Source organism: Carassius carassius, chromosome 1 (genome assembly GCF_963082965.1).
Source record: "Carassius carassius chromosome 1, fCarCar2.1, whole genome shotgun sequence".
Lineage (NCBI taxonomy): Eukaryota > Metazoa > Chordata > Actinopteri > Cypriniformes > Cyprinidae > Carassius > Carassius carassius.
This window is the reverse complement of record NC_081755.1, coordinates 33,526,391-33,551,374: the sequence shown is the minus strand read 5'-3', so window position 1 is coordinate 33,551,374 and position 24,984 is coordinate 33,526,391. Positions and strand designations below refer to the sequence as shown.

Here is a 24,984-nt window from a genome sequence, read left to right as displayed (position 1 = left end):
TAGTTTTGTCAACACCAAAATTAAACAAGTAACTTTCTCACGTGCAACAGAATTCAATTCTTTCTGTTGTTCTTTTCTTTCTTGTGTCCTCTCTTTTCCCTGTGATATGTTGCTTCACGTTTGGTCATTTATTTTATGGCTGTTTGCATCTTGCTGCTTTGCAATGTCTCTCATTTGTGTATCTCTCTCATGACTGCGCTCTTTTTTCTCTGACTGTGGTGTGTGTGTCATCTCCTACTGTCCTTCTTCTTGTTGTGTGGTTAATTTTGTGGTTCTGTTTTATTTGCCTTGTTCCATTTTCATGTAGGGCAGTAGTTCAGTAAGCGGCAGTCCAGTCCCCTCCACCTCTGGGACCAGCACTCCCCGCCGTGGCCGGCGTCAGCTTCCCCAAACCCCCGCCACGCCCCGACCCCACGTCACCTACTCTCCCGTGGTCCGTAAGCCCATTGGCGGCACTCCCCCTCCGGGCCAGCAGAACCGACACCCCACCCCGACCTCCCGTCGATTCAGTCCACCCGGCCCCGAGCCCCCGCTTCCCCCGCCCCACCATGGCTCTCCTCGCTCTACCCGTCATGCGCACTGGGGCCCTGACCCCACGGAGAGCATGGAGGGCGACGCTTTCTACGACGAGCAAGACTATGAGTTCAATCACCACGAGCCTCCATCAAACGAGCAAAGCCCTGTGCAGGGCAACCCTCACCCACATTCCCCCAGGACTTCCCGCCACAGCACCCCCCCTCAGGGCCAGCCACATCCACGGCGCATGCCAAACGGCTACCGTTCATCCTCGCCCTCTCCCCACCACCACACACCCGCTCACCCGGGAACTCATAAGCCTCCTCATCCCAGAGGGCCCAGGAAGGGCCTCCATGAACCCTACAGTGAGACTGATGAGGATGACTGGTGCTAGCCTCTGGGACGGGGAGGGGTGAGTCCTGCCGGATTGGCCACTCAGTCCGGGGAAACACTAGGCAGAGCGCTGAATGTCCACAGGGGAAATCAAGGCATGATTCGTTTCTTTCTATTTCTCGTTTCTTTTCCGATTCCTCTGCTGCCGAGTGTTTCCCTGAAAGCCACGGACTGCTGCCAGTGAATATGAAGACTTCTGAATACGAAATCCTGTTCTTAGCCTTTTTCTGAAGAATATAATAATGTTTTGATAAGGAGGAGGAATGTCTGAACTTCGTTCCCCAGGACATTTCACGCAGTCCCTCCGGAAATGAGCTGCTAGGAACTCTTTAGCACTCGTTTAAAAAAAAAAAAAAAGTGGAGCACTTTTTATTTTGCAGAACTTAAGAGGAGATTTGTTTATTGCAAAAATCAGTCCAGATGCTGGGAAATATCGATGAGTTTTATCATCTGTGTTTACTGTTAATAATCATCCCAGTGAGGGGGAGGCGTTCATTCGCCTGTGCGGGGAAGTTAAGGGTGGAGTTGGAGATGAACTCACCTGAGCTAAAACAGCAAAGCCCACCCTGCACTTCAGACCCCCAAACGCAAGAAAGAAGAATCACAAACAAAATAATAATAATAATAATAATAATAGGAGAGAGAAAAAATGAAACGCTCCTCACTCTTTCTTCTTCTACGGCTTCGTCTTCTGCTTCTCACTGGAAACATTGGAGTTTGAATCTTCTGTTGCACTGCCCAGCTTTGTTTGAACTCCCAGAACATAAATCCCTTGGAAATCCTGCATGATTGAAAAAAAGAGAGAGAAAAAAAAGACAAGTTTAAAAAATACATAAAGAAACTTTGGATAAAAAGGGGGAGGGGGGATTGATTCCTTGGCTCTTTTGTCATGTCCTTGGCGTTCTCTCTCTCTCTCTTTCTCTGAGATCCCTCGCTCCTGAAGGAGGAAAGGGGAGAAGAAGCCATTGCTAATGTTCATACCAGTAAATGGGTGACCAGAGAGATGTTCGCAATGTTTTCTACCAGATTTGGTGCCAAATTTGCGAATCAAAAATAAATGGATAGCACAATTATTTTTAAGCTTGACATTTTATAACTTTTTATTTACATTCCTCCGTCAGTGTGTAGATGATTTGCTCACTTGCACAAAAATGCGGATATAATAGCATGTAAAATACACAAACATATAAATGACACGTGTGATTCCTTTCCCTTACACCGCTGTAAGCGTGCTCTACCAGTCTTCCAGGGTAAACACAGACAGAGAGGTGATGGGGAGAAAAGAGAGAGAGAGAACCTCTCCAACTTTACATCTGGTTTCATGTCGATAATGATAATGTGTGTATAAAGATGATCGCATAAATGATTATAATTGGTGATTAAGATGATAATGATGATGCTTATAATTTGTTTTTTCTACCTGTTTTTGTATTTGACGCAGCTGCTCTTTGTATTGCCATACTTGTTTTGGTGTGAGTTTAGTGTAGATGGTGTGGAGCTCTGTGATAGTGATCTGTTATGGGCCGTGACAGAAACCCATCCGTCCTCAGATGTTTCCATGGAAACACTTTCTCAGCCGCATCATTGAGCGTTAATGACAGTGCGAAGCATGCATCTGACCTCGAGTCTCTGTAACTGTGAACACTTTTTATCAAGAAGGAAAACAATGAAAAGGATAAAAGATAGTAGAGGAAGAGCTGACTAGCTATCAGCCATATTGATATAAACGTGTTGTATACATCTTTAAAGAGCATTTAGATATTAAGTTAACAAGGATTGGTTAGGTTGGCATAAAATTCTTACAATTATTATTATTTACATCTATTTTTACTCTTTTAGTAATAATCTTAATTTAATAGGATTTTTTTTTATTTTAATGTATTTATTTAAATTATTTTTATAATTCTCTATTTAGAATGTGTTTTTTATTCAATTATTAAATGAATTATTTATTAAATAAATGCTATATTAAAATAGATATAAGGCTCAGATCTACATTATAGATTGAGAACCCCTGTTTTAAACTAACCTAAAAAGTCCGCGAGACATTTTAATGTGCTAGTCAATGGTGAGAAGGTAACTGAGCTCCACTACCTCTACAAGATCAGCAGGTGGCGCTGTGATCCACGTTTTTCTGCAGCCAGTGGCTCTGGCTCTTGTCAGTCTCACCTTTTTCTGTTCCATGTTTATGTCAATGACCTGTACACTGAGAGTAGTACTATGTGTCTGTCACCGATGGTGCACGGTTCTGTGTTCAGGAAATGTAACACAGCCAATCAAACTGCACAGGAACATGTAACACAGCCAATCAAATTGCATGGGTGAAATAATGACCGGGCCTTTTCTGCCAAAACTTGTCTCTTGTGTCCCACTAATCTTTGTGTCTTTTGGCCCATATTACCATCGTCATCTCAGTCTTCTTTATCCTCTGTGGAATGACTCTGCATACACAGACACGCTGCCGAACGAGTCCAACTTTTACGCATGCGCAAATTAGACAATGTATGTAGCATTTACTAACATATTAACATGCACAATCCCACTCGAGTGAGTCCTGTATGTAGCATTACTGATGAAACTGGTAAGTCTGTGGCTCTCCTCTTGAGACTGTATGTTTAAGTGTGTCCACAACTGGTGAGTATATTGTCCTTAAGGATGTAAACACTAGACACAGGATCCAAGTTTCATGTCTCCCCTTGCTAGTTGAGCGTTTAGTTTTTGTCGTCATTGTTTCTTTGAGAACTGCATTCTCAGGAATGTATTACTGAGATTAATCAGTGCCTTATTCACCATTATTTAGACCGCACATCCCCTCTTTACACATTTATACAGCTGCAGTGAAGATGTCTCTTGGTTTCTTTGATCTATGTTAGACATTTAGCTTCATGAGACTTAAGTTTTTTTAATAAGGAGAGTATCTCTATATATGCAATACCAACCTGTTTTGAGTTACAAGGAGAGTCAAGGAAATGATGTGTCTCTGTGAACGTTGTGTGTGTGTGTGTGTGTGTGTGTGTGTGTGTGTGTGTGTGTGTGTGTGTGTGTTTGTGATCAGGTCCATGATGATATGTTTGACAATATTCACCAAGCGAATGATTTTCAGTCATCCTCGTTTGCATGCATGATGTTCTCTCAACTTCTTGTGGCTGTGAGAGAAAAGACGAGCGTTGGTCTGGATAGGACATTGACATTACTCATTGTCTGTCATACTGTAATTAATCATTACTAACAACCTCAGTTCATGTTTGGCAAAACAAGTGACAATTAAAAATACAATGCCAATGTGGGGGTCACACTGTAAAAAAGAAGAAACTGAAAATAAGCAAGTTTTTGTCAGAAAAAAATTTTTTTTAGATAAGCATTTACCTCGAGAACTGCATGTGCAATGTGCATGCCACAGCGTTTGATAAAAAGTCAACTGCAGGAATACAAAAAAAAACAAAAACAATTGTTTTGTAGAAAAACACACAAGAACAGAAAAATCTTTTTTAAAGTAATATATTCCTTTTTGCTCTATTTTTTAAAAACAGACATAAAAAAGAACACCATATTCTGGAAAGGAAAAATCACTTTGATGCAATTTGAGAGTTGTTTATTTCTGTTTTTAGCTGTTTTTCTGCCAACTAGAAGGAGAGACACTTCAACACTATGTTCAGGGCACGTTAATATGACTATTGTCACAAAAAAGAAAGAAATAAAAGGGTCAAGAACAAAATCCTTGCTGTTTTTGATTCAGACCTGGGGTGTGTGCAAAACTCTGTTTTTTTTTTTGTTTGTTTGTTTGTTTTTTTGCTTTGAAAACCCTGCCTTCACTATGGTTTTGAGTTTATGATTCTTTCATCATTTCCAAAGAATGTGAGGCATGGTTAGGAGTACACAGCATTTAGTCTTGTTCTCTGTTTACGCTTTATCTGACACATCAGACCACAGGAGTAGTCATAGGACACCTCCAGAGCTACAGAGGTCAAGTACCGAGTATGGTCGGGAGAAAGTGCTCTGAGCAGGATTTAACACTTTTCATTCATGGTGCTGCTATCAGTTACACACCCACACTGTTGGCACGTATTTGAAAAGCACCAGTACATACAGTCGGCCCCAAAACTCCCATACGTGTTTTTCTGTTCTTCGTCTTTGAGCTACATGTACTTCAGAAATATGTGTAAAATTTGATTGACCCAAAAAGCATCTTGTAAGCTTCAGGGGCAACAAGGAAATGAAAATGAAGGAGAAAAAATGTATATATATAGTTTACAATTACAATTTTTTTTGCCAACACACACAAGTTTGTTTATCTCTGTTTTTTTTTCAGTCAAAATTTTGATATATAAACTTAGAATTGCGAGAAACATAAGCTGGAATGTGAGATAAAATGCTGCATTTACTTTATTTTTTTTATCTTCCTTCTGTAGCAGAAACAGGCTTATATATAAAGAGTTATGCCGGTTTGGAACAACATGGAGAGTAAATGACGACAGCATGTTCATTTTTGGGTGAACTAGCCCATCAATATTGTCATTGTCACAAGTTAAATATAGCTCAGAATCTTAAATCTGCTGTATCATCAGGAAGCTTGATAAATGATTAGCTTGCCCCTTTAGTTGTTAGCCTTGCTCTGTCCTTTTTCTGCTCCTGCGTGTCTTTAGTCTATCTGTAGTTCTGCTGACCGGGTGTGGTAAAGCCGTGTGGTAAGGAGACTGCAGGAGCTAACAGCGCATTCCTGAGAGAGTTCAGACACCGGAGGCTCAGGTTTCAGACTCCACAAGGAGAGGGAGGGGAGACTCATTCCATTAGCAGGACAATCGATGGACCACATAGGCATTCAGCAGCCCCCCTCTCCCCCTAGGGTAGGCTATAGTTTGCTCTATGACGGCCAGATGTGCGGATGTGTGAAGGGTGCTGTCCTTTCTCTAGTCTAGTATATTAATACCTCCTTCCGCTCACTCCCACATTCCCCCTCTCGTGCGCCCGCACTACTTCCTGCTTCCTGCATCCTTACCCCTTCCAACATGGGGCACGATCTGCTGCGTCAACAATAATTATACACATGGCTCAAATGCAGATTTATGTATCTATTACACATATTTGTTCCATCTAATTCACGGTGTCTTTTAATATAACGCCATATATAGAAAACTTAATTTTTGATTAGTAATATGCATTGTTGAGAACCTCATTTGGACAATTTTAAAAGCGATTTTCTCAATATTTGGATTTTTTGCACCCTCAGATTCCTGATTTTCAAATAGTTATATCTCTGCTAAATATTGTCTTATCCCAACAAACCATCAATGGAATGGAAAGCTTGTTTATTTGTACATAAGCTATGTTTATGGTTTCGTGGTCCAGGGTTTTATCTATCAAAAAATAGTTTTGGGGTGCAGGGTTCACAAACACATATGCTATATATATATATATATATATATATATATATTCAACAGACAAAAATATTTTGTTACCATTTCGCTCATTGTGGTTTGGTTTGGACTGCATCACTGTGATATAGCCTATGGTTGGTTGAAATTACCTGTTTTTATACAGTCTATGGAAATTACTCACAAATTCACATATAGCCTATTAGGACAACTTAAGCGTAGAGCGTAGAGTTTAATTAGAGGAAAAAATCGGAATAATCTAAATGGTTTATAAATAAATAAAAAAGCGTTAAGTTGGGTTTTGTTGGGTTTAATTACAGTTCCTAATGGTTCATCAATAACATGTAAATGGCTTAAACGTTTTACTGCTTCTATTATTTGGTTCCCCATATCCTCCTGATCCTGTTATGGGGGTTGAAAAGGAGTGGGTGTGTGAAAAGAGAGCGAGAGAGAGACGGTAGCGATCATCCGGCCTGATGTGTTCACCGCATCCTGTATTCCGCGAACACCTCGTGCCCGCGAGCCATCCGCGCCTCCGGTCACATGACCGCCAACACTTTCAACAACACACAACAAGCCCAGCTGACTCAGGTCCGGATAAACCCTCTGAACAAACTGCGTCACACACAGAAATGAAATGGTTGAGAATCTTTTATTGTACAAAAGTGAGGTAGATGTACACCATAACATCATGATGTCTGTTTGTAGTAGCTTATGTCATATTGACCTGCTGGAAAACCCCTGACCATTAGCTGGCTGACCAAGGTCTACTGGTTTGGACCAGTAAGAAACCACCTACAATGATCCAAAACACAGCTTAATATGGATTTTCCAGCAAGAAGACCACAAAAAAAGACCCCAGTCAGTGTAATGACTCGACAATCCTGACAGCACTTTAGACGAATAGAGTGAACCACACACACAGAACAACCAGACACCATTAGTGGTAAATAAATAAATAGAAAATAAAGTTATGGACATGAATATCCGTGGAAGTTCTCTCAGTCACAGTTCTCGCAGAAGTAATAGTACCGCGTCACGTCCTGAATCAGAGAAACACGGTAGTTTGAATAAGCACCATTAGTCACACATTTCCAAAACAAGCTGCTCTGGGATGAGTAATCGTCTGTCACATTGTTCCACTGTGAGTAATCACCCACTGACTTCTGCACCTCAGTCCAGAGCCCTGAGTACTCCAGCAGCAGACACGCGCCTCAACAGCGCGCAAAGCTCTCTCTGCTGTCCTTCTGTTGTGCCATTGCGCTTATAGTCTTTTCAAAACGTGACAATAGTTCTCGGCATGGGCACGAGTGTCCGTGAGTCGAGAGCTCTGCCGCAGTTGGAGTTACTCTGGGTCGCCTGGAGAGCTCCTCTGACCTCCGCGAACTCCAGTTTGGCTTTCTTGCATGGTAGGAAGTCAGGGTCTGTGGCTCCTTTGCTCCGCCGCTTTCTAGAGTGACGGTCCGTCCCGGCGGGGTTGCAGTTCTCTTTTTCCACTGCGAGTCCTGCGGGGTCGTGTATCTGTGAGTGACCCTCGACTCCGGAGCTCTTCCCGTCCTCGGTAGCCTGTGTCTCTGTCGAGCGCAGAGCTGTAGGCGTGGAGCTCGCCGTGTCCATGGGCTCTTCTGCTTGTGCTGTGCTCTCCGTGGCACCGTTTGTGTCAGATTGCACCTCTTTCTCGCTGGTCAGTCGGGCAGAGTGGTAGATGTCCCGTGCAGATTTCATGACGAGCGTCAGCAGCAGGCTCCGGTGGAGACGGAGTCCACCGCGCTGCGTGCGCGAGCTGTATATTTTACTCAACGCCTGGACCATGATCTGCTTGGCCTCTGCCGTGACATCCATTGTTCTTAGTTATTCAGTTAACTTCTGAAAACAACAACAACGGTTTAGATAATTTCCCCTGAGCTCAGTTCACTTTCACTGTCGTTTCATTCACCGAAGTAAACCTCCGCGCAAAGACAGCGCGCTTTATGTAGTTTTGGTGACGTACGCGGTTTTGATTGACAGCCGGGCTCCTCCCATGACCTGCGGCTCTTGTTTGAGGAAATAAGTCAGAACGTGTATCACTCTGTTTCTGATGTAATCTGTCAGAGGGTTTTTTGATGATTAGTGATTCGTTACTAAATTAATCATCGACTATCAATGACCTTTAAAAAAATATGTAAAAAAAAAACCCTGAAATAACTCAACGCAAATGTAATAACATGATTGTTTTATTTGGTGCATTTATTTTCGAGTAATGTTTTTTTTAAAGAAAATATATCATTATAATCTTACCTTACACAATGACACTTTGAATATTGTAATTTTAATTATTCTATTCTACTCTATTATTATCTAATTCTATTCTATTCTGTTCTATTCTATTCTTACTCAACACAATAACAAAGGTTTTGGCCTTTTTTTAGCCTGGGTTAAATGGTCACTTTGATTTTCATGGATATTGTTAGCTTCCGCATTCTCTTGTGCCCATATAAGGAACATCCCCTAGTTGGTCCGCTCTGTGGAAAACCCATGATGCGTGGGCGCGCTCGGACTACTTCCTGTTACCATATTTGCTTCAAAAGATTTCGTCATAGCTACTAACCTCACACGAGTCTATGCACACGATATGTGCGCGTCAAACTTCCTCTGCCCATTTACGGATCGTATCCAGCTGTTTTCGCGTTAAACGTACAGCACCATTTTATCGAGCAGATTCCCAGGTGTTGTTTGAATGTTGCTTTCCCAAAGGGGTTTCTTTTTTCTGAATTCAGTCCACATTCAGTTTAGTGTTTGGTGGAAGGAATTATACAATAACACAGTGAATGTCGAATGTGAGACGAGATATGCTAATGGACTTCTTTTCTTCATACAACAGTGTTGTATTAGAGGCAGAGGTCTATTCAAGGCCATTTTATAAAATAAACAACGAAATGTCAACAAGGGCGCTCAAACTGTTTCTGGATTGCAGATTGTATGAAGAAAGGCTGCATAGGCACACATTTCTCTGTGGCTAGTTCTCAGTAAAAGCTCTCAATAACCACCCAAGGTCTGCATGATAACACACAATAGCCTGATACAACGAGGAAAGAGTTCATTGAGTTATTGTGAGGTAAGAGAAAATCTATATACCGCTTGGCTCCCGTTTAATAGTGAGTGTTGTGCAGTGTTGGCTGCGGTAAACCATTGCAAGTTCTGTGCCTTAAAAAAATACATAATGTTGGATTCAGGAAAGACCTCAGGTTTTTGTCAAAGTGTACTCGCTCCATGTAGAAAGACTGTAGTTAGTGCATTGTGTTAAACATACTACTATGTACACAATGGTTCTTAACTAGGTGGACTCACCAGACATAAAGGGCTGCAAGAAGTCTTAAAAATATTGTTTAAAAAGAATAAATTAAAAAAATTATTAAAATTATTATTAGTTAAAATTATATTAATTATTATAAAAAATAATAATAATTAAAATGCTAAAGCTGTTACATGGCTAAGATAATTTTCTTACTCCGTACATTTGTCTTGTTTTCCAGTACAAATCGTTCTTATTTTCTGAACAAAAAACAATACGTATATATATATATATATATATTGTTTTTTGTTCAGAAAATAACAGTCACGACTAACAATCAAAATCTCAATCAAAAATTTTTCAATCAAAAAAAAATCAAAAAAATTTCAATCAAAAATGTTTCAATCAAAAAACAATAAAAAAATTTTCTCCCTCTGCCATATCTTTTTTCCTTCTTGTTTTAAGCAACATTTTGTATTTTTCAGAAAACAAGACTTCAAATCTCACGTCAGTTTGCTTCCCAAGTAAATGTAAAAGTATAGTTATTGAGGTTCTTTATACATATATATACACATATATACATATACATATATACACATATACACATATATACATATATATACACATTATATATATATATATATATATATATATATATATATATATATATATATATATATATATATATATACACACACATTATATATATATATATATATATATATATATATATATATATATGAGAAGTGCTTTAACACACAAACAAACAGCCAAAGACAATCCTTTGTTATAAACTTTTATTAAGATATTCAGCTGTATCCTTTGACTTTTCTCTTACTCATTTTTTTTACAGTAGTTAATGTGCAATTACTTTTGATAATATTGGGTCACAGTTAGGGATTCACAAAGTTATTGGCACTTTGAACACAGACAGAATGGAGTGGATGAGCACTGGCGCTACAGGGTCACTGCATGAGCACAGCTGGGGATGGGTTACAACTCATGCTGAGAGTGCACGACTAACAATCAAACTTCATTAGTGCTTCCATGGAATATACAGTATATAGATTTGTATAGGGATGTATTCATAGAAAGTGAGACACTGCATCGTAAAAACAAAAGTTTCACAACCAGTTTGTTGTTTTGAGTGTTTAAGCGAGCTGATGTCATCCCCCATCCTGTCTGTATTTCTCTGTAATTCGTGATACTATGTCCGGACGTCAATTTGTCCGGCTATCACACGTTACTTTACCAAAACATTTGTAAACTTGGGTTATAATCACCATCCGTCTCATTTCAGGGAAAGACTGAAAGCAGAGTGTTGGGGTGTGCTGGAAGAGAACGCACCACGCAGAGAAAGAGGTGAGGGTATCTTTATGTGGTATATCTGTTATTTAGAATGGAATAGCAGTGCTGCATTCTGGGTAAAGAGGCTTAGATTGACAAAAAAAAAAAAAAAAAAGTAGCAAAAACTGCAAGCCAACGGAAACCCTGCAAATACAGCCAGTCCATTGCTCCAGAACAGACGGACCCGGTTTCTGCCTTTTTGCAGAAAGGAAAGACAGTCCCAGTTTATAAAAGAGTTCAATTTATAATACATTGCTCCGTACTCTCTCTGGCATGCTGTCAGCGGTCCACCAGGTTACAAATTCACAATGATCTACAATGCACAGGACCCCAACAAACTGTGTTACAAGGAAGAATGACAAGACTTAAACTCACCCACTCAGGAGTCCGCCGTCTATCTGCTCTCTGCACTCCGTGACACAGTCAGACTGAATTACAAGGTGCCGAGGACCACGTCTATGAACGCAGACCCCAGAAAAAGGTGCTTTACTCGGGCACAGAGAGCAGACAGATAGGCAGCGTGATATGGACATCCCGGCCTTTTTTGATCAACACTGGTCCCTTCATTCAAACTTTGATAACAGGCGAGGCGAAGTAAAGGAAAAATCCTTTAAAAGGTGAAAAAATTATGATTTCGAACTTGCGCCGTGGGTTGATGCTCTTTTGGGCTGGTTGTGATGCTCAAACAAACAGAGCAACTTTTTGATAGCGCCACAGAGCCACAGTGTTACGCCTTTTAGAGGGAAAAATACAAATAAAGATCAACCTTCAAATAGCTTACTTGTAGTATTTTAACAATGAAAAAAAAAATAATAATTACACGTCACCTTCAACTTTCTAGTAAGAGAAAGGCCATTTTTGTGGCCGTCAAGAGTCATCTTTCTCAGGCGCGACACCCCCTGGTGTTGACTGTAAGTAGTACATCTAAGCTGCAGTAACAGCACACAGACAGCGGGTGGCGCATGGACACAGCGGTTCCTCTCCAGCGACGCATGCAGCATATGTGATCTGTGCCATCAAAATGGAGGACGCATAAACACTGGCACAGTCATAGCTGGCGAGAGAGAGAGAGAGAGAGAGGAGCACTGCTGCTCCGTGCCCCACCCAGATACACACGCAGTTCGTCTCCCGCAGTCCTCCTGAAAAGGCACCAGTGACCCAGCAGGCCTTTAACATCTAAAGAATAGCACACATAGCACCAGTACATCCCTCACCATAGCCCCCCACCACTTTCCCAGCACTTTAGTCGATAAAAAGAACTGGGGAAAAAAACACTCCGTACTCTATCATCAGTCAAACAACTCTATATTGTATCTTTAAAAAAAACTTGGCAAGTCAACTCTTTCACCTTGAATTAGTAGTTGTTGAAAAGTAAATACAGTACACGTGGTCTGCTAAAAGAATGGAGGAATAAAACGGGAGAAGGAAATGGATGCATGCACGTTCCCAGATGTTGATTTCGCAGGCTACTCGAATGTTATACACTTCTAAACAAGAGGCATTATTGTTTTCTGGTCCAAAAGAAAAGAAAAAGAAACGAGGTCACCGGTCAGACCTGAAGCAGACTGCATTTAAGTAGTAAACTTGCCAGGAGTTCACTTTATTTGCTACGACTCTTAAGCCAGAAAAAAACAAAAAAACACAACAACTACAATTTCCAGATATACAAACACAGCAGACACCAGACTTGGTTATGCAAATAAAAGAAATGAAAACATGAGCTAAAACAAGAGGGGTGAAAGACCTTATGTAAGCCATCAATTAAAAAGACGAGTGACCTGTTAAAAACGTGGTCAAAATCTGTTCAATAGTCTCTTTGATATTTACATCAGTATTCTGCACGGCTGGCCACAGATGCAGGGGTGCATTCTGGTCCGGGCCAGACACAGACACATACACATCCATGAAGTTTAGTCCAAAAACCATCGATTACACTCTACAAAAAAGGTGCACAATCCACCACTCTCCTCTACAAAAAAAGGTGCAAAAAGCTCTAGTTCAGTCTACGAAAAGGTGCAAAGAGGTCCACTTCCTCTGTCAGAAAGGGGGCGGCTACTGTATGTGTCCCAGGAGATCAGACGCGTGAAAATAAAACATGATTTATACCAACACGCACTGCCTAATAACTCTGGAATGAAATATTAAAATAGCCTACAATATCGAATTTCTGTTTTCGTGAGGCATGCATGTTTAAAACCCATGCCTGAGCACACATTAAGACATCACATGCAATCTCATTCAAATCCCGATGGAAATCTGGGATATGCAAAAGTTCACGGCTTACGGCAAACTTTCAGACGGCTGAATTTCCTTAAAAGCATCCGTTTGAGACGCCTCGGGCACATAAACGCTGAAACAAACATACCCTAAATCCCCGACTCAACACATCACCCACATGCAAACACACAGTGCCAACTATGTGCAAGGAATGTATACAGATGGTGACTTGTGCGGACACAGACATGCTTGCCTAAGCGAGCACAGATAGACACACACAGCTGCCCAAACAGGGACATGGGCAACATGAAGAGACTTAATCACTCTGGCTCCTCCTCTCCTGGGACACAGGCGATGTAAACCCTCCTCCGCTCCCAAACACACACAAAGTCACTACCTTAAGACAGTAAAATGACTAACAATGAGAAGCACAACCTCCCTTCCCCCTGGGCTGTAAAAGCGTGTTTGTGTGCGATAATGGGGGAAGCTAAAAAGGTTTTGAGAGATTAAAAACACTTTGTTTTTATGTCCTACACAATTTTTCATTTATCTTATAGGGATAGTTTATCCAATTCGGCCATCATTTACTCACCCTCAAGTCTTTTCGAACCTGTAAGGTATTCTTAAAGAACACTTCTATGTGCATGCAGTGAAGGTCAGCGAGTCCAAAACAACACTGAACCCCACTGGCCTTTCACTGAATGAAAACAAACACTTTTCTGTGTGTTTGGTTTGAGATGAGGGTGAGGAAATGATGTCAGAATTTACATTTCTGGATTAACTGCCCCTGTACATCACTGGTCAAAACGGCCAATCAAATTCAGCCTCGGACACGATCGTGATCGAGATACAAGCCAAGCACCAGTCTTTGAAATGCAAGATAATCCTTATGCAAAAATAGTCCTTATTTTTCTCACTATTTCCATTTAAAGCCTGACAACAAGGTGTCTTTTGAGAAACATTTAAGAAAAAAAGTGAAAAGGTTTCGAAAATAAAAACACAAAGAAGAGATTTTAAAACAATCCCTCTCTCTTGAGCTCTAAAGGTGCGAGCAGATAAATATATTTTTATCTTTTACAGTCCTTAATCATCTTTCATCAACTCTGGATTCATATGAATCACATACAGTGGAACAAGTAGAAGGAGAAAGGAGAAAACGGCGACATAAAAACCAAAGAACGTGGCAGACTAAGATCCCACATATATTTTGGGAGGAATGGAAGCAGAGAAGGATATCAGATTCTTTCCGTTTTAGACAGAACGAGAGACGGAATATGCCACCTACTTCTCTTTCTCCTCTCCTCTCCTCTCCTCCCTCACTACTTTCTCCATCTGCTGTCCCTTCAGATCTTACGACAGGCCTTTTTCCTGTCTCTCTCCTGGGCCAAATACAATCGGCTAGTCTGACATAGCCAGGTGCTACAAAATCATGAATACATTCAAATTCAGTAGAGAGAGGTCAGGGACCTCGGACCTCCAGTCGCAAGAACCTTTCCTGGTCCTAATTACGCATTCCTATAGCATCGGTGACTAGATTTACTTGCCGAGCATGGAGGCAAAGGGGATCTTCTGTGCAAAAAAGGGGTTATTCAGCAAAAAACTAAAATGATTGAAAAGAAAATGGTGCCCCTGGCATCAACCCCTTGTGTTCCTCCCGATGCTAGACTGTGCAATCTCCTCCAATCTCCTACCGGACTCTCCCTTTCCCATCCCAGGCTGAAGCAGCAGAGCCCAGAGTCACGCAGCGGGGTGGGAGGCGGGTAGGAGGCGGGGTGGCTGAGGGGATGGGGCAGGGCTTTCCTCGCCAGGTCGCTCACTGAAACAAAGTACCGTTGTCTCCGCCCACACCCTGCAGAGACTCGCCCGAGGATCCTCCGGTCTCCACCGAAGCTCCGCCCTCCAGGCTCGCCGTCTCGAAGGCGGGGTCACCGCTGAGGCCGTCCGCTTCCATCTTGATGCTGTCGGGGAGGAAATTGGCGTAGGCATCGCCCTCTGCCATCAGTAGCTTCAGCTTGGGGATCCAGCTCTTCCTCACCACGCGTCGAGCGTTAGTGCACATGTCCGCCGCGATGGCGTTCATCTCGCTCTCCTTAAAGCTGGTGGCAAAGTTCTGGCAGTAAACTGTTGACACAAGGGAAGAAGACATTTCTAAAAACCAGATCACACCAAGAACCAGAACTAATCTCAAAATCTCAAAAACTGCTCACTGTACTTAAATTACATATCTCAACCTAGCTACAAAATCTGAAATGAACTGCCCCATGAAAGTTGTTTCTAATGTTAAAAAAAAGTGTTTAAAAAGCTGTTTTTTTTTCAGGCAAGACCAGCTAATGCGCATTATTACACTGTGCGCAATCATGACATTTATGACTGCGCATGCACATTGGCGGGGCTAGCCTCAGGTTTCTATGGGAACCATGACATTTTCAAGCAGCGACTGGCTCTTTCATTTAGAGGGCGGGACTATTTCACCATATTACGGGATGCAGTTTTTCCTATTCATAAGTATTAGAGTGAACAGTCTTTGTATTTCTATAGTCTTTGCATATATACAGATATATTTAGAATGAGAGAGCATTATAGAGAGAAGTGACAGCATTGAGACTCTTGTGCTGTTTGTAAAATTGCAGTCTGAAAAAAAAAAAAAAAAAGATTTCCATTATTAATTTGATCTGTTTTTCCACATTATGCACAGAGCTTGTAAAATTAAGTGCAATACTTACAAATCAAATCAGGTCATGAAAAAAATACTTGGTGTCTGTGTCTCAATACAACATCAGCACACAAATATTGCAAAACTATACCGAACCGTTTTTTCCCCCTACCCCTAGTGAACAGTTTTATAGGGATCATTCAATTCAATGAAAAATCTGGTCATAATTTACACAGCCTCAAGGTTAGGTTTTTTTTTTTTTATGAACACAGAAGATAGTTTGAAGAGTGTTGGTAATCAAAAAGTTGCCACTGGCCTATGACTTCTATAGTGTGAAAACAAAAACTAAACAGCTTGCTGCAGCTGTCTGGTTATCAACATTCTTTAAAAAAAATCTTATGTGTTCAGCAAAAGAAAGAAATTATGATGGTGAGTAAGCGAAGACAGAATTTTCCTTTTTGTTGGAAATACTATAAAAGAGTGGGAACTCACACTTGACTGCGTGCAACACTCGGCTGTCCAGCGGCTTACGGCTGGGGTCATTGGTGGAGGAACGGATGCCGGTCCCACAGCTGTTGGCCAGAGTACTCCTGTACATCGTACAGAAACAGAAATTTAGACGTCATACAGTTTCACTGTTATGGAAGACGTCTTTACCGTTTCCCAGACTCACCTGTCGAAGAAAGCAGCCAGCAGCCTCCTCAGAAGGACTTTGTGTCTGGTCCCTGCACTGACGTGACAGTTCATCAGCTGAGCTCGTGAGATGTACACACTGGTGCCTGTCCACAATATACATCAATCTCACTTCATTCATATTCATGTCATCAAGACATACAAGCAGTTACATATTGAAAGACTGACAAATGCCTTGTGACTCATCGATTTGCATGAATGCATAGAAGTCCCAAAAATGAATGCTAAATGAATGAATACTAATCACGCAAAGCTCAGAGAGAAATTCAGCTTTCCTTATTACTGCTAAAGATCATTCATGTGTGTTAGTACTAACAGTGACTTGTGAAGTTTAAGCGCTGACTGTTGTACTAACATCCGTTTTTCTATTTATGTAGCTTTTCTACACCTATGGCTTTGTTAAATATGGTTGATGTTCTCCTGCATCTATCTGTGTGATAACATATGCAGTATTGTGCTCACTGCAGATACTCATTAAATGCAACTTCTGAAAGAAGTCTCTAAGACAATACAAGAATGCAATAATAGTGACAACGTATTATTTGAAAAGAACCATTTTCTATTTAACATTTTAAAATGTCATTTACTCCCGTGATGGAAAATAAGTCAAACCAGACGTTGGTCATTAGAATTGAAAAAACAAATCCTACTTCCAAGCGTTATGGGTTTGACTAAAACTAATTCAAACCATTTCAGAAGCTTATTGTATCTTTATCTTGCTCTTAATTAAACATTTTTGTCTCATTTCCATTTTTGCTTTTCACTCCCCCAGCGCTTTGTATTTGTTCATCTTTTAATGACTTTCTGATTACTTTTTTTTTTTTAAGACCACTGTTTTTCCATTTTTTTATTGTTAGTCTTGTCTGTTTCAATTCCTCGTTTCATTTTCCTCTTTATATTGCTTCATGTCTGGTCTTGTTCGATCACTTGCCTTTATCGTATTTGTTAAGCACTTTGCTCTGCTTGTTTATGTATATGTGACTGCTGTTTAAATAAAGTTCCAGCGATTAGCGGAATTCATCTGTAACTTACGTGTACTGAACAGATCCAGTCGGACGGCTCAGAGTCACTGAAGGCCATGATTTACAGCTTACAAAAGCCTCCACTACACTACAGTCACTCAACAAAACCTGTTCTACACCACAATACCACAACACGGCTTCTCCAAACACGGTGGACCCATCAATCACCACACAAGATCATTTGCTTTTCATGGCCTATTGAACATGACTCAGTTGTATGATGCTGGTTCTCCTCCCTATTTGACTCTTCTATAGATTAACTTTATCATTGTTTTCTCAGCAGATGTTTTCCTAAAACCCATGCAGGATGATATGACGAAGACATAAGAACAACAAAAGAAGGATTTATTCCACTACAGTATACCTTTGACTCAAGATACTTTGGTTCATCGGTTGCGTTTTTTTGTTAATGAACTGGTACAGTGATAAGACTCAGACCTGAAACTAGCTCCAGTTTCTCTGCAGGGTCACCTTCCTCATACAGTTTATGGTGACAGCGGTTGCCGATCTGAGCGATGAGCTCGGTGGGGAGAGAGGCGAGATCCTGTCGGCCACGCATCCTGGGCCGCGTCTCTGAGTGGTCCGGCAAGGCCTCCACACGTTCACCTGCTGAGAAAGGGAATGAACTAAGTTAACGAAGAGTAGAGAAAGCGTGAAGACAAAAATGTGATCTCCATGCATGAAGTCTCGACAGCCATGAAGTCTTTTGACTCTCAAAGACAGACAGATAATACAGAGCTCTTGGGACCAAGACTAATAAAAGACCTGTGAAATCCAAAGGCATCAGAACACATTCGGTTTTCATGCCGTCTGAGAGAAGATAAGAAGTACTTCTCATAAAATATTCATGAGCTCCAAACAGTTCAAGCATTTAGCAAAAAGTGTGAATTTAGCTATGATGATATTCCTATTTAAGAAGCACAAAAGAATCTAGACAATAGTTAACTTAAAATGAAAAGCAAAAAAGCAAGAGGCTGTATACATTACAACACACACAGGATCAAAGGAAGTGCTAATTTAAACTTAAAAATAAATTCTACTCTGCCATCATCAAAACTGTGACTTCTGTTTTCTTCAGTGGAACCAGACGAAGACATTGTTGTGGTTTATTTACAGTGCAATCATGAATTGGGAGTGGAGATGGCTTTTTGTGTCTTTATTCACCGAAAATGGTGAAAGTTGATGGGTGTAGCAGTAATGTTTAATTTGTAAAAATCATTCTTTTTATTCATTCATTTTTGTTAAGGAAAGATTGTAAATGAATAATAACTTGGTTGCAAAAAACGTAGCACCAGACATTTCATCTCTATTGTGGCATGCATTCTAGTGTAACAAATTGTCGAAATGCTTGGGGACTTTGTTCTCTCCAGCAGTTGTTGATTTAATTTTGAGGTGTGGGAGCTGCAATCAACTACATATGTCACCAGAGAGAAGTCTTTTTCATTTTCCGGAAAATTTTTTTTATAAAAAATTGCAAGGTCAAATAAATAACGAAAATGTATGAATGGATGGATGAATTGTTCAAAATAAGTAACATGCATCTAAAAATATAGAGAGTAAAATTATGTTGACATTTAATTAAAATTTTTAGTCAATTTCTTGCAAAAAGCTATAACGGCTTCAGAAAACTTGAATTATAATGCACGGGTCATATGGACAACGTTTGTGGTGCATTTGCATCTTTTTTTGACATTTAAAAGCTCCAGTCTGCATTTATTGTAATCCAATGGAAAAGGCAACAAGCACATTGTTAAAATTTCACCAGGTCTTTTCCACTGAAGATAAAGTCGTCATACAAGTTTAGAATAATAAGAGGTTGAGTAAATGATTTCAAGCAGTGCTGTGGACTCACCTGTAGCCCCCACGTTGAGCATGCTGTACATGGTGTACATGTTGCAGATCTGCCTGTACTGCTCTTCAGTGCCGTCATCTACCGCCTCCTCCTCTTCCTCATCATCATGGTAAGAGATGGGCGAATCACTGGCATAGGCACTCAAAGTACCGGGGCTGGTGCCTTCAGGGGTGGCACTGCTCGTGCCGTTGCCATTGGTGCTTCCGCCTCCACCGTGCCCCCCTGTGCCCATTCCAAGACCCATACCAAGTCCCATGCTACCTTGCTGCTGAATAGCGCTTCCACGTGCCATTTCTTGGGAAAAACGAGCTGCCTTCCTCATCCCTCCGCCACCAGCTGCCCCTGAGCCTCCGCCACCTTCCCGATTGCCTCCTTCCCAAAGCCGCTTTGCCACCGGCGTGCAAACCACCGAATACGGCGAGGCCTCTGGCTGCTCTGTCTTCACCCGAGAGACGAGGGGCAACGGGGTCAAGCAGGAAGCGGGTCGACTGGCTGCCGTAGCCACCACCCCGCCTCCGCCGTTAGCTGCAGCACCCGCCGCCGTCTGGGTAACAGGGCTCTGAGGCTCTGACGGAGGGGTTTCTTCAGTATGGAGGCCCTGTGAGTCACAGCTGGGTGAGCTGACCTTCAAGAAGAACTCCGTGCCCTTTTCCATAATCTGCTGGATCTGGAGGAAGCCGGCCGTGTACATGAGCAGAAACTGGTCTCCGACGTTCATGCTGAGGCGGCCGGTGTAGCAGAAGGCCAGGATCTGCTGAAAGCTCTGCGGCTGTACGGCCGGGGGCAACTCCACCACCGTAGGGGTTTTGCTGCCCGCACTGCTGTTGAAAAGGTCACGGAAGTAGGAGCTGCTGGCCGCCAGCACGGCGCGGTGGGCTTTAAAGGTGTGGCCTTTCACCACCACGGACACGTCGCAGTACAGCCCCTGCAGCCGCTGCTCGTTCAAACACTCCAGGACATTGTTGCCGAAGTTTGGGATCGCCATCTGAAGGGTCTGAGCCATGGCGCTATGGCCAGCACCACCAGAGAAATCTGAGCAGCACCGGAGGAAGAGAAGGAGGGAAAGAGAGATGGAAGAGAAAGAAAGAGATCTTTGTCAGCAGCATTCTCTCAGCAGCACAGTAGTTCATCCCTGAAGACTCATTGCAACCATCATTTCCTTTTAAAGCAGTAAAAATCCTCTGAATCCGACACAATTTATTGCAAAGACACAAACGGCCACCGGTAAAAGACTGTTACATTAAAAGGTGAGATGTAAAGGTCCCCAGGGAGGAGTCTGTGTGCAATTTCGCAGACCGGCCTAGAACATGCGAACTCTATAAAAAAAATAATAGGGAGGATTGGCGAGCCGCCTCTTAAATCCTGTGAGCGGGATGTGACTGCTAATCTGAATGAGATGGTGATTCAGATGAGACAGAGATAAAATGGCACTCTTTACAGTACTACAGCAGCGAGGGAGAGAGCGCCAGAGAGATACCAAACCAGTGATTGAGGTCATAGTTGAGGAAAAGGGAGGAAAACAATGGGCTTTGACTAACATTGCAGTCAGTCTTATTACAGCTAAATGTGACACCATGAGCAAAGCCATCATTACAGTTTACAGCCGTGCTGCTGGGGAAATTCATTACAAACGGTTAACCTGCGCGTTCTACTATAAAATGGGCTGTCCAAAACTTTACTACAGAGTTTAAAACTGCAATGCTTACAATGCCCTCCTTTTTAGGCAAAAAATACGCTCATATTAGTTGGGGGAGGATTTTTGGCAGATCAGCAGCAGAATGAGTGGTAGATCTTTTTGAGAAGGCACAGATTGACATTTTGCCGTCAGCGCAAAAATCGTAGCTTATTGTTTAGCAGTCACTTGGTGAAGTAAAAACAGCCCTCAAATCATGTCAGCTAAACCAACACGACAGAATAAACTGTGATGTGATATACTTCGCACACTAAGATTAGAAGGCGGTAGGCAGAACATCTGGGCACATGTTTCCCACACAAACCATCGCATTAAAAATCACTGAATCTGATCTGATCACACAGAACTAACAGGACGTTCGTTGTTAAAGAAGTACCCTCTTTGTCTGACTTCAGGCTCGCTCCCCCTCCCTTGCATGCACACACACACACACACACACACACATACACAAGCCATAGACATCGGACAAAACGGCTTGTTTACAGTTGGCCAGAGAGCAGTGGCACACATACACACTGAGAGGCCCAGGGTTTATTTAAGAAGCTTTCCCTCGGGGTGGGGAAGAGAGGACACCTTAGGTATGGTTATCACAGTGTGCAAGGAACACAGACTTTTAAAGTCTTTATTCACAAGCCAATCTGCACGTTAGAGACTTTCAAACAGTCAACATGCAATAACTGATGAGGCTGGAGCATCTATCACATTTACTTGTAAAAACACATAAAAAAAATAATGATATATCTTCAATCTTATTTTACTAAAAGTAAGGTAAACTACTGAAATTTCTAGCACTTATTGTCAATGACAAATTATTTACTCTAAATGAATATTTGACCCAAAAAATAATTCTGTCATTATTAAATGATTCTGTCATTATTTACTCACTCTCCACTTGTTCCAAACCTGTAGTCCCCAATGACTTCCACAGTATTTGTATTTTTTTTTTGACCATACTACGGACGTCTATGTCTACCATCAACTGTTTGGTTGCAAACATTCTTCAAAATATCCTCTTTTGTCAGAAAAGAGAAACTTGTACAGTTTTGGGACAACTTGAAAGTGAGTGAAAGGTGACAAGTATTTTTATTTTTAAGTGAACTATTCCTTTTAATTTTTTGTTAATTCATGTCAACTGGGCCACTCTTAGGCAATCAAAATCAAAACGTGTCCTGCTTTACCTGAACTCACCCACAGTCAAAGTCAAAGGAGCTTGTAACCGTTTTACTAAGAGAAACTGTTGCGGTCAATATATAAAAATAATTCATTGTAATTAATCTAAAGATTTACACATTTGGTGATTTGAGCATTACCACATTGTGACTTCTTTAAATTATAAATACATGAATCTGTTTGTTTGGTTCTACAGAACTTTGCTTAACTAGCTTGCAACTTTTTTGAAAGGAAAGATAAGCAAACATCTAAGAAGTGTGAAAAAAATGCCTCTACAGATGTTTTACGTATGACTGTTGAGAGAGGAAAAATAAAGTAAAAATAAAGAAAACATTGTTCAATTCAATATTTGTATAAAAGAATGGTACATGGGAAGTCGATGATTTTCCATTAGAGTAACATGATACACTACACTATTTATAATACATTTATACATATATTACAATATAGGTTCTAAGAAGCTAACTGGAAAAAAAAAATACTTAAATGTAAAAAGATTTAGGCCCCTTAGGAAGTTTAAAGAGAGTGTCCAAGCGGGCCCCGGGCCCCCAGTTGAGAACCACTGATGCACATCAAAGCAAAAAGAAACATCTGAGCTTTAGAGTCCTGTCTAATACTGTGATGCCAAGCCTGTGTGATGGAAGTGCAGACATACGCCGATACATGAGCTAACACTAATCCAGCGATGCAGAACAGTGAAGTAGAAGATAAAAAACAAAGAGCAAACCTTTGGCCGTCAGTACAGCGGTGTTATGAGGCTGTGTCGGCGGCAGGCTAACCGTGTGTCCGTCCGGAGCTCTCCCCTGGCACGGGACGTGGAGGGGGTGAAGAACGATGGCAAAAGCGCCCACTATGAGCCACTCTGTGTGAAATGTAGCACCTACATGCGAGCGAGCACAAACGCAGCGGAGGTAACGTTAAGTGGTGTGTCGCTCGAAATGAGCAAGTTTGCCGCTCCTGTCCCGTCTTTGCCAATGCACCGCACCGAGAGAGAGCTCGTGCCTACATCCTCGGGCCTAGACGGGTCCGCCAAAACGAGGCTTCGCCCCGTTCCGTTACAACGGTAACACTCAATCTCCAACGATTAAATGAGCAGCCGATATTGGCATCACAAAAACACAACCAAGTGCATACGTTTCAGTCCTCGGGATTTCAAAGTTAATGTTGCATGGCCTTTCAGCACGAGTTTGGATACCCCACCTTATCTTATTTCACAGACATCAACAGGTCATCCCGGGACAAATGCTCGTACTGGGGGCGAGCCAGACTGAACCAGCGCCGATGCTGGGGGGGGTGGGGGGTCAGCCAGACTCCGCCGATAAGAAAATGAGCGAACTACTCCTTGCCACAACAACATCGATCACGCGCAAAGTGTCGTCTTCAAAATCTAAAGCATATATACAAGACGTCTGGCTGACAGATTAAAAAGATCCCGGAAATCGGGTTTTTAAGTGAGCCAGATCTGACTCCGGAACATCTGCCAGCACGCGCGTTCAGCCATGTCTGTGAGGTCGGTGAAGTGGTTAAACTTTTTGTTGGTACCATTAGTCTGTGCCCATCCCCCACCGCACACCTTCCCCAAATCAATGCCCCCCAAAACATCTCAAAGCCGCCGGATTTCAGCCAAAATTCCAGGACAACCGCTCGCTCGCGCGCCGTCCTCGCGTGACGCGCTGCGCGGATTCAATTGCGGGATACTCACCCCTTAGCTGGAGGCCGTTTTAAAGTGTTTCAATGGAGTCCGACGCGCTCGCTCTCCTTCACTCTCTCGCCTCGACTGTCTCGCGCTGGAAACAGCCATTCATTGTGGGCATAGGCGCGGAGTCGATCGCAGAGCTATCGAGCGCGAACTCTTTTTCCAGCGGGATGCGGAGCGCAGAGCCACTGATCATGCATAGACTAGACATGACTCCCCGTCGTCACTCAATCGCATGATCATCACAGGCGCAGCCTCAATGCCAGGAGACCTATCCAGCGTCGAGATGTGTTTGCGCATAGGCTGGCACAGCAACAGCAAAAAGAGCCACCGCCTCGTTTCCATACGTGCGCAAAAAGTAGGCCATGCCTCTACGTCTTTCCAGACAGATCCCCAATATAGAGAACGCCATGCGCGCGAGACGATGTTAACGGGAACATCAAATAACGTTTGCTTATACCGAATCAGCGTTTAGTGCTCGAGAATTTCACTGCGATCCGATAGTCATGTGTGGCTTATTTGCTTTTTAATATCTCTCGCTTATTTCAGTAAAATCCCTACATAATTAATTTCAACAGCCCTACATGTAAAACAGCACCTGTCAGCGTCAATGAGGCTAGAGGACGATTCTTGATTAGAATCGTTTATCAATGCATTTCACGTGGGAAGCATGAAGCACTCACTGTATGTTCGAGTAATCCATCTAAGTTTGCGCGCACCAGACCTGCAGGTCACGTACATCTATGTTTCTGAACACATGCTGACCCTATAGATGTCCTTACATTACCCCGGTGAGCTGCATTTCCAATTGCATTTTTTTGCGTCTGGAAAACGTGCGCACGGGCTTCCGTAGTCACGATTTGGTGAAATTGAAAACAGTGGGTTGCCAGATTGGGGTATGTGTAGTATTCCACGGGATTTCTTTTTGTCATGCCTTTTTGTTTACTTCTGCAGAAGCTCTAAAATCAGACAGGTCCATATACCATTTTAAGCGAGGGAGGTTATTTTGGGATTTCATTAGTGGATTGGACAACTAAAGAAATTTGTTTTCGATGTTTGTTTTGTTGCTTTCAGTGGGGTTTTTGCCCG

General features: G+C 42.0%; 3 protein-coding genes across 27 annotated transcripts in view; 1 reads left to right on the top strand and 2 right to left on the bottom strand.

The window, feature by feature from the left end:
• Window positions 1-4,362, top strand: part of cacna1aa (calcium channel, voltage-dependent, P/Q type, alpha 1A subunit, a) — a 111,817-nt gene extending 107,455 nt beyond the window's left edge. For 19 of the 21 annotated variants that reach the window (XM_059557056.1, XM_059557054.1, XM_059557055.1 and 16 more), the window contains 2 exons: window positions 308-3,912; window positions 3,965-4,362. In XM_059557056.1, coding sequence (XP_059413039.1) covers window positions 308-910 — 603 coding nt within the window. In that variant the 3' untranslated portion in view covers window positions 911-3,912; window positions 3,965-4,362. Of the gene's footprint in view, window positions 1-307; window positions 3,923-3,964 lie in introns of those variants that run through there. The other 2 variants (XM_059557037.1, XM_059557052.1) reach the window with 2 other exon arrangements.
• A 2,552-nt stretch (window positions 4,363-6,914) lies between these two features.
• Window positions 6,915-8,235, bottom strand: ier2a (immediate early response 2a). The gene has a single exon (XM_059557034.1). It carries the CDS (start codon window positions 8,121-8,123, stop codon window positions 7,557-7,559), a length of 567 nt encoding a protein of 188 aa, XP_059413017.1. The 5' UTR covers window positions 8,124-8,235; the 3' UTR covers window positions 6,915-7,556.
• Window positions 8,236-10,335: 2,100 nt separating this feature from the next.
• Window positions 10,336-24,650, bottom strand: nacc1a (nucleus accumbens associated 1, BEN and BTB (POZ) domain containing a). Of its 5 annotated transcripts, none has more exons than XM_059557028.1 (6): window positions 24,579-24,650; window positions 19,337-20,368; window positions 17,923-18,093; window positions 16,443-16,548; window positions 16,262-16,359; window positions 10,336-15,237 (listed from the first exon to the last, which is right to left on the bottom strand). In XM_059557028.1, exons 1-6 carry the CDS (start codon window positions 24,634-24,636, stop codon window positions 14,930-14,932), a joined length of 1,773 nt encoding a protein of 590 aa, XP_059413011.1. In that variant the 5' UTR covers window positions 24,637-24,650; the 3' UTR covers window positions 10,336-14,929. The 5 variants fall into 5 exon arrangements, with proteins under 5 accessions (XP_059413011.1, XP_059413013.1, XP_059413014.1 ...); XM_059557030.1 differs by having other exon boundaries at window positions 17,923-18,090; XM_059557031.1 differs by lacking the exon at window positions 24,579-24,650 and adding an exon at window positions 23,902-24,354.
• Between the last annotated feature and the right edge of the window lie 334 nt (window positions 24,651-24,984).